The sequence below is a fragment of the Nipponia nippon genome, unplaced genomic scaffold, assembly GCF_047370975.1.
Source record: "Nipponia nippon isolate SJK-2023a ecotype South Korea unplaced genomic scaffold, ASM4737097v1 scaffold_1, whole genome shotgun sequence".
NCBI lineage: Eukaryota > Metazoa > Chordata > Aves > Pelecaniformes > Threskiornithidae > Nipponia > Nipponia nippon.
Genome location: NW_028262290.1, coordinates 1,183,655 through 1,193,076, shown reverse-complemented (window position 1 = coordinate 1,193,076; position 9,422 = coordinate 1,183,655). Strand labels below are relative to the sequence as shown.

At 52.4% G+C, this 9,422-nt stretch overlaps 1 protein-coding gene across 1 annotated transcript in view; it reads left to right on the top strand.

Annotated features, from left to right (window-relative positions):
- The first annotated feature begins 261 nt into the window (after positions 1-261).
- ARHGAP39 (Rho GTPase activating protein 39) overlaps positions 262-9,422 on the top strand; it is a 155,737-nt gene continuing 146,576 nt past the window's right edge. The window contains exon 1 of the mRNA XM_087736108.1: positions 262-510. Coding sequence (XP_087592234.1) covers positions 500-510 — 11 coding nt within the window. The 5' untranslated portion in view covers positions 262-499. The remainder of the gene's footprint in view (positions 511-9,422) is intronic.

Sequence of the window (9,422 nt, the reverse complement as noted above, 5' to 3'; positions counted from 1 at the left end):
AGGTGCGCGCACACGTGAACGCACGCGACGCTCGAGGGACGTATAGGGGCACGTGCGCCTATGCACACGCGTGTGCCCCGGCCGCGGGCCGGCCCCCTCCCGCCGAACTACAACTCCCATCATCCCTTGCGCCCCTCTTCCCACCTCCCCCGGGCGGGGCGGGGCTTGGCCACCCCGGCTCCGCCCCCTCCGCTTCTCCCTATTGGCTGCGGCGCCGTTGTCGCTGGTGACGGCGGGACGCGGCGGGGTCTCGCGGCGCGAGCGCCGGCCTCAGTCAGCGGCGGAGCGGCCGCCGTTGGCAACCGGTCGCTCCGTCCTTTTTTTTTTTTTGTTGTTTTATTTTTTTAATTTTTTTTTTTGTTGGTTTGGGATTTTTTTTTTTTTTGCCTTTTTTTTTTTTTTTTTTTTTTGTTGTTGTTTTTTCCGTCGCCCGAGGGGGGGCTATGGGAGGCCCAACCGGGACCGGGAGCGTTACCGAGCGGTAGCGACCGAAGGGAATATGGCGGAGAGGTGAGAACCGGTACGGCGGGGGGGGGCGGGCGGGTCTGAGGGGGGGGCTTGAGCCCTCTGAGGGGGCTGAGGCCTATGGGGGGGGGGCGGTTGGGGGCTTCTCCCCCTCTTTTAAGCGGCCCAGACCCCCCCTCAGCGCCCCCGGGGGGGCCAAAGGCCCCCCCGGGGGCGCTGAGGGGGGGTCTGGGCCCCTTTTTATTCCCCCAGGGGGGCTTCTCCCCTCTCCCCCCCCCATATGCATCTATATAGGGGTGCCCCCCCTTTTTGGCGTGCCCTGAGGGGTGTTCCCCCCCTCCCTGAGGGGTATCTATGCCCCTTTTTGCAGAGGGACTGTTTGTATATGGGAGGGGGGTCAGCATTACCTTGATTTTTTTTTAATTTTCTTTTTCGGGGGGGGGGGTATCCCCCCCCCCCCCTTAAATCCATGGATTTGGATCCTAACCCCGCCCTGCTCTCTGTGGGGGTTGGGGGGCGAATCCCAGCCGTGCTTTGCGCCCCCCTCCCCCCTTTTGGTGCATGGAGGAGGGGGGGGGGCTGGATCCCAACCCCACGCTGATTTCCAGGGGTGCATTGGTAAAGGGGGGGAGGGGCCGCTGGATTCCCCACCCTGCTCCCTATGGAGGGGCTGGGTCCCTCTCTGCTCCCTGTTGGGGGGGTATGGAAGGGCTGGATCCCCCTTGCTCCCTGTTGGGGGGGTTATGGAGGGGCTGGATCCCTCCCTGCTCCCTCTGGAGGGGCTGGATCCCTCCCTGCTCCCTGTTGGGGGGGTATGGAAGGGCTGGATACCCCCCTGCTCCCTGTTGGGGGGGTATGGAAGGGCTGGATCCCCCTTGCTCCCTGTTGGGGGGGTTATGGAGGGGCTGGATCCCTCCCTGCTCCCTCTGGAGGGGCTGGATCCCTCCCTGCTCCCTGTTGGGGGGGGTATGGAAGGGCTGGATACCCCCCTGCTCCCTATGGAGGGGCTGGATCCCCCCCTGGCTCCCTGTTGGGGGGGTATGGAAGGGCTGGATCCCCCTGGCTCCCTGTTGGGGGGAGTTATGGAGGGGCTGGATCCCCCCCTGCTCCCTGTTGGGGGGGTTATGGAGGGGCTGGATCCCCCCCTGCTCCCTGTTGGGGGGGTTATGGAGGGGCTGGATCCCCCTTGCTCCTCGTGGTGGGGGGTTATGGAGGGGCTGGTTCCCCCTTGCTCCCTGTTGGGGGGGTATGGAGGGGCTGGATCCCCCCTGCTCCCTGTTGGGGGGGTATGGAGGGGCTGGATCCGCCCCTGCTCCCTATGGAGGGGCTGGTTCCCCCTTGCTCCCTCGGCAGGGGTTTGGAAGGGCTGGATCCCCCCCTGCTCCCTATGGAGGGGCTGGATCCCCCCCTGCTCCCTATGGAGGGGCTGGTTCCCCCTTGCTCCCTCGGCAGGGGTTTGGAAGGGCTGGACCCCCCCCTGCTCCCTATGGAGGGGCTGGATCCCCCCTGCTCCCTGTTGGGGGGGTATGGAGGGGCTGGATCCCCCCTGTTCCCTGTGGGTCCTCCGCCGGGGGGGTTACGGATGGGATGGATCCCACCCCATGGGATGCAGCCGGGGGGGGGACGTTTGGAGGGAGGCGTGAGGTGTGGCAGGGGGAAGGGGGGGACCAGGGTGGCTTGCGAGTGGGTGTGGATGCAGGGATGCGCTGGGAAAGGGGTGCGGGAGGGGTCGGGCTGGGGGGGCTGCAGCAGGGAGCGCAGAGCTGGGGGTGCACTGGTCCTGGGGGGGGATGCGCTGGTCCTGGAGGGGGGAGAAACAACCGAGTTGTGGTGTTTGTGCTGGAACGGGGTTTATTTGTTTCACATGTGCGGCGGATGGCAAGCCGCTCCTTGGGTTTTTTTTTTTTTTCCCCTCTCCTCTCTGCGCTGCTCTGCTGCTTCCCCAGACCTGCATTCTCCGGCTGCAAAAACTGCAGGATGGGAATTTTTTTTTCTTTCCCTCCCCTCCTTCCTTGGCGATAGCAGTTTAATCAACCCTTGGGTGACCTCTACAGCTAAACCCGCAGCTGCTGGTGCTCCAGTACCTCACCTGGCACATGCAGCTGGGTGGGCTTAAGGGCAGGGGAGGGGGGAAAAAAGGTTTTAAAAGAAAATTAATGAAATTGGGGAGCTTGGTGTGAGCTCCTGCAAGCAGCAGGTGGCTTGGACAGGGGTGCGATTCTGGCTGGGTGTTTCTGGACCGGTTGTAAGCAAGGTGTGACGCCGTGCTTCGGGCCGGCGGCCGTGCCGTTGCCATCCATGGGTGGTTGGTTGATCTCCTCCATGAAGCGTCTGCCCAGGCGGTAGCTGCGGCTGAATGTTAATATACCACATGATCGTTAAAAACAGCGTGATTGCACCTTGCTGAAAAATCTGTTGCCTTCGTTTGCAGCAACGCGGAGCGCTGGTTTCTGTGGTGCTAGGGGGAACCAACACCCTCGCGATTCCATCATCTGGCTGCCGCAAACTGTCTCGCTGCTGACTTTGGGGAGGGGAGACTGACACTACTTTGTATTTTTTTGGTGTTTGTGGATGTGAATTAAGTCTGTGGATGTGAGATCTTGGCTTATGCTCACAAGATGTGATCTTATGTTGGCTGATAAAAAGCCTCGTGTGGCTCTCTTACCAAGTACTGTTCCGTGCCGTACACCTCTTTTTTTTTTTTGGGGGGGGGGGGGGGGGGGGAGGGAGAAGCTAAATATTTCTTCCCCATCGCTTAGGAAGGGTGCAAGAGGGAGGGCTCAAGACGTCCAGCAGTGTTACCCTTCCTCACAGACATCTCCCTTGGGGTTTCGTAGATCCTCGCCCATCAGCAACCAGTAACTTCTTTTCCGTGTGTCCTGGCCGGTGCGTAGGCTCAGCTGATCAGGAGCTATCTTCCCAGCCTAAAATTCGGATTAATCTAACTCCGCGCTGGAGTTTTTGAATCGCTGATGGCAGCGCACCTCATTCCGCCAGTACCTGGGATGGCTTTCGAGTCTAAATGACTCTTTAATGTTAATCCCGACGACGTGAGTTATGCTAATACCCTTGGGAGAGAGAATTTCAGGGCTCTTCCTTTGGGAAGAAAGGCATGTGTTGAGGCCCTCGATCTCTAGGGAAGTCTTTCCTCTGATGCTAAAGGAGCCGCTGACGGGGTATTTCCCACTGAAATCTATGGTTGCTGTATTCTTTGTGCCGCAGATCAAGACAAAACCAAGGTCTAGCCTGTCTGCGAGCCAGATGGCTTCGTGTAGCTCTCTTCCAAAGGACCCGGAGATGGGTTCAAAGGAGCTTTTCAAAGGAGGCTGCTAGCAAGATATCGAGATTCGTCAGCGGCTTAAAAAGAGGGGAGGGAGCAAACTTGCTGTCCTCCTGGTAAAATTAATATTGCTGATCTAAAGGTGCCTGAGAAGCGCTCGCAGCCAAATTTCTGTGATTTATCGTTAACTTCATTGGAGGAGCCTGTAACTGTAATTCCTGGGTCTACTCTACATGGTTTAAATGAGGTCGTTAACTATCCTAATAAGAGAAGCAGAAATGCCACAGTCTCCTGTAACCTGCAGCTCTGAGGGAGCCAGGGAGAGGAGGTGCAGCCAGTTGGCCAAGAGCCCAGAGCTTCGTAGCTTGCAGCTGAATAAAAGGTGGGTGAATAGAGGCAGGAGGATAAATGTGGTGAAATCGGGTGCTGGCCGCGTCTTTGGGAGGGTCCGGCCGTTGCGTGCCGTGGGATTTGCTACCGGGGTGGTGGGAGCGAGGAGGGGGTCGGAGAAGGAAACTGCTGGAGTCTGGACTGTTGAAGGTTGTCCAAATCCTGACCGACGTTGCATTTCACAAAAGATTTTCCCGATACCCGTGGTGGCGAGTGCGTGGTTGGTGGGCGCACAGTTTTTATTTTGATTTGGGGGAATTGTTTTTTCCTGCTGTTGGGACAACAGCCGCTTTCTACCCTGGTTGCAACCACAAAGCGGGTTTTATAGTTAGTCCTAGGCAGCTGCTAAACTTAACAGCGATGCTGGACATACTCTTGACCAGCTTTATGAAGATTAACGAAGGTATGCTTATGTACGCTAACGAACCCGGCAGCATAAGAGCAGTGAGACGATATAGGTTGTGTGGATAGCAAGGCCAGGTTTTTATTCTGATTTAAAAGCATATCCCTCCTGCCTCCTTCTTCCTAGCCTATATTGGGTATTTTGGACCTGGGACTGTGGGTTATAACTATGTGAGTGGTAAGATAACGTCATCTTGAAGCGAGAATATAGGGCCTAGACCTGATGGTTGAGAAAGCTGATGGGTTGCAGAAGCTCGTTCTAGGGTTTCCAGACACTTTAGATGATGTAGTCGAATCCCAGATCTAGTCTAAAATAATAATAATTTTTTTTAAAAGGTATTTTATGGAAAATGTTTTCTTTTTCTGGACGCCTGGCTTCTGCAAACTAGGAAAATAACAGCTGCGCGTGCGCGGTCGGTTTGACATCAGCCCTCCTAGGCGCGTGTTGTCGAACAGCCCTGCGCAAGGGCAGAGCCGCTCGGGTGTGCGGTGCCGCTGGTCGTAGGTCTGTTTTGCTCGCCTCTTTACAGACCGGCTCCTCCACCTCTTTAATATTAAAAAAAAAAAAAAAAAAAAAAAAAAAAAAACTGGTCAAATCTGGGACAATCCCAGCAGCCCGTCTGCGCATAACTCTGTCTTCAGAGCTGTGGCTTTCAGCGGTTCAAACCTGCCTTATTGCCTGCGGTTGTGATATCTACAACTCATCTCTCGGTTAGGACTCCGAGTCTCCAAAATCCTTAAGCCGGTCCTGGCAGGATCATAAGTTTGGGTTGGAAGAGACCTTAAAGATCATCCAACCCCTTGCCATGGGCAGGGACGCCTTCCACTAGACCAGGTTGCTCAAAGCCTTGTCCACCCTGGCCTTGAACGCTTCCGGGGAGGGATGAGGGACGTGCAGGCTGCGTCTTGGGTGCTCCCTGGCAGATTGAACCTTTCTTCCTAGAGAAATGAGTCCTGTTTGCAAAAATATTTCAGCTTAGACGGGACAAAGCACCAGACAATCTTGTGATGTGGACCAAGGTGACCCTTCTTTAGCAGGGAGGTGGAGGAGACCTGTTGCATCGTGTAGGTTGTCTCTGAGTTCTCATCTAAGCCTGACGTTCTCGGGTAGAGCTCCAGGCAAGGAACCACCTCAACTTTGTGCTTGTTTAAAGCTTTGCGAGGAGCTATCCCGGAGGATTAGGTGAATCCGCGGTTCTGTACCTGGTCTACTTTGGTCTTGAACAAGTCCTGAAGCCACACGCCGTCAACTCCTGCCACCACGTAGGGGTTGTCATCCGGGAAACGTTGGTGGGGTTGAAGTCTTGAGCCGTAGAAACGTGCAGCGTATGGGTGTAGACAACTTCCCCCCGCAAAGTAATTGCTTTAGATAGGAGCAGCTTCCTAAATCCCTGTTCCAGCAAAGTCCTGTTGTGGCTTCTCCATCTTCAGGTCGACTGGCCTGACCATTATTTCTCCTGGGTCTGACTGCTCAATTTGCATTTAGGCCGGTGAAGCTGAAGATCTAGGGCAGGTTTTTCTGGGTAAGTTTCTAGGTAAACTATAATCTAGATGATAGCAGACATCGTGTCTCATGAGTAGGTATCTCGGTTTAATAGGTATCTTGGTTTAAGACCGGTTTGAGCAAGGCTCAAGTCCTCAAACCATTCTGGCCATCAACTCGTATAAAGAGCAAAGCCTTGTGGTGTGATGTTCCTCTTCTGAAAGGTTTTAGAAGCTCACCTCTAGAAACCTGTGAATATACACAACTTAAAAAAAAAAAAAAAAAAAAGCAAACAAACAAACAAAAACCCTACCCAACAACCTTTAAACAAAAACCCACAGACCGAAACGAAACCGCTAAATACGAGCGAGAGGTCTGTAGGGACTGGGCTGATTCCAGGAGTCAAATTTATGTCTGATCCGGTAGGGCTGCGAGTTCCCCGACGGTGCAGCAGAGCCCTGGCGGGGACCGGCTCAGGGGGACGGATCGTAAATCATCGGGTGGAGGATTTTTAGGCTCGACTGGAGCCACCCTCACTGTCCAGCAGTGTTTTTATGGCATGCTTCTTTGGATGGGTTTGCCCCGGGTAATAAATATCAGTGCGAACTTCGTTTTGGCTACCGATTAAGATCACTACAAATGTTACGACGACCTCTTCCCTCCGGTACCTTTAAAAAATAATTTCTTGTTCCTGTCTCCAGCAGCCATGCTCTCACTCCTGCATTTTTGCTTCAGTGATTATTTCCTTACATGCTCTAGATAACGCATTGAACCTCGACCTTTCCTCTTCCTCCTCCATCTCAAAAATAAACATTTCTGCTGTAATACTTTTCTTTTTTTTTCCACTTTGCAACTAATCCAGGCTGGCTATTTTTAATTCCAGTTGCCAAGAAGCGAGCGAGGGATAAATCTACTCCAGGTGCTGAGGGGAAGAAGTGGAGCACTCTCTAGATAACATCTGCACCGTGCCCTTGGAACGAGTCGTTACTACTCCTTAAATTGTTCGCAGGAACCCCCAAAGCTGATTTTCTCGGTTTACCAGCTCCTGGCCAGCAATGAAAGAGCCACATTGTGCTGTTACAATGGGAGGTGCCTCGATTCTCAAATTCTGCATCCCTCGCCCTTTTTCTGGCCTTAATAGATCTGGTGATTGTATTTATTTTCCTCCTCTTGCTGCTGAGGCGACATTCTCGCAAACAGCTCTGCAAGAGGCAGTCCTGATGGCTGCCCGGTTTTTAGGGAGCCAAATACATCGCTCTGACTTTCGGTCCTGTCCCAGCTGGTTGGCAGGCAACTGGATATCCTCATCTCAAATGAAAAAAAAAAAAAAAAAAATTGTTTTCAAATTGTTAAAAGTATTTTTAAACGATAAATGGGAAGGAGACGGAAACGGGCAGCGAGGGCTCATTAACTGTGACGTGTAGTAACCCAGCGGTGTCATTTAGAGAGCAGAAACCACTATTCCTGCAGTGAAAGATGTGGAAATTTTTGATTGTTGATTAACATCTCATAAAACTTGCAGCAAATGAGGCCTGAAATAGACTGTCAGAGGGAGAAGGCTTTGCTTATTGTATTTTACAGGTAGCGTGATCCTAGAAGGTTTTGTTCCTGGATTGAACATTGATTGTAAGTTATGTTTCTGGTGTGAAGCGAAGCTTTTTGACTTCTGGTTAATGTTAAAGTTTGCTCGTTAGCGCTGACTTTTTAAAAGCCAGTTTGACTGGGAAGAAAGCCCTGGCTAGAAGGGAGGGAGGGCGGGCTGTGAGGAGCAGGGGATTAGGGATTATCCGGGCTTGAATGTGGCACGGAGGAAGGATGCCTGGGGGCTTGCTGGCCTTAGGGCCACTGGGTGACTTAGCCAGCCTTGGATCAGTTGATACCTGACCTGAAGGTGGCTTGCAGGCTGCTCTTCTCTTATAACAGTGCTGTGCATAGGGATTGGAGTTATAAATTAGAGTAAAAAAACCTCAGCAAGCATTGGATAAAAAGGCAGCGTTGCATACCAAAACGTACGATTTCTGACCTTGCTGTAGTGCTGAGGATGGGCACATTCTGCATCCGCTTATATGCGTGTGTGTGTATATATATATATAAAAAGTATATGAAATGCTGTTCCCATTCTACAGATGAGAAGAGACCTGGATGTGTCAAAAGTCGTGCAGTAAAGCGCTACCATAGCCTGGGATCTCAGCTCTCTGGGCCGTGACTGGTTTTTTGACCACGCAGTCCCCATCCTCTTTACCACCAAGGAGTATAGAAAAATCTCTGCGTTGAAGCTAGGTGCCTTCCTTACGGCGTAGCCCCTCCAGAAAACACAGGCGTCTGGTCCATTTGTGCTCTTGTCGGATGCGCGCGGTTTCTGGGCTGCCTCTTCCTGAGGTGATGACATTTCTCTGTCTGCCTCGTTGCGTTTTTATTGATCTTCCCTCTCCGCTCTGCACTCTGCTTGAATGTAAATGACTTCCACGGGCAACGTGTTTGGAAACCCAAGCTTTTTACCATCCAGAACCGTTAGTTACTCTGCGCATTGAAGCTATAGTATTATGATTTTTATCGATCTTTCTGTAGCGCTTCTTGCAAGCCCGAGAGCACTTCGCACGCGGTTGGGAGAGATCGTTGCGTTAGATGGAAAAGTGCAATCGCTTATTGACTGCGAGGTGGCAGTTCCCTTTCTAGAAGAGAAGGATGGACAATGGGGTGGGTTTAAATAACAGGGGAATTAGGGTTACTGGAGTCAACCCATGGTCTGGCCGGGATGTTTAGACAAATAGTCCCTCTTTGGAAGTGTAAATCCTTTAAAAGACAACAAATGAAACAGCAACACACTGCCCCTGGCAGCGTGCTGAGATCATAGAATCATTTAGGTTGGAAAAGACCTTCAGGATCATCAAGTCCAACCATGAGATGGTCGCAGAGATGCGGAGTTACACATGGACTCAAAAGGGAAAATGCTGCTTCTTGAAGAGCCTGTCTTGCTTCCTTTCGGTGTGCTTGTTCATTGTTTTTTTCCTTCTTGGTGTCCATCTGTTAAATTACTCACGTCGAGGAACGCATCTCAAGCTGGCCAAGCAGCGCGCTGAGCGCACGCTCAAGGCTTTGGAGGCTATACGGATGTATCATCGGTTTTATTAGTAATTAAGCTGTCTCTTAAGTACTTTCTGAATCCTGTTGCCGACCTGGAGTTGGCTTTCTGGATGCTGTTGTTCTGCTTCATAAGCTTCTTTGCTCCCTTTAACGTCTGCATCTGTGAATCCACATCCCCTCAAAGGCAGGGATGGGAGAAATCGTGTAGAGCCTTCTCCGTGTGCCCGGTGCGCTGCGGTGGCTGAGGCTTTTAAAAAAAAAAAAAAAAAAAATATAACGAAAACACAAATACTCTGGCAACATTTAATGTGGTCAGGA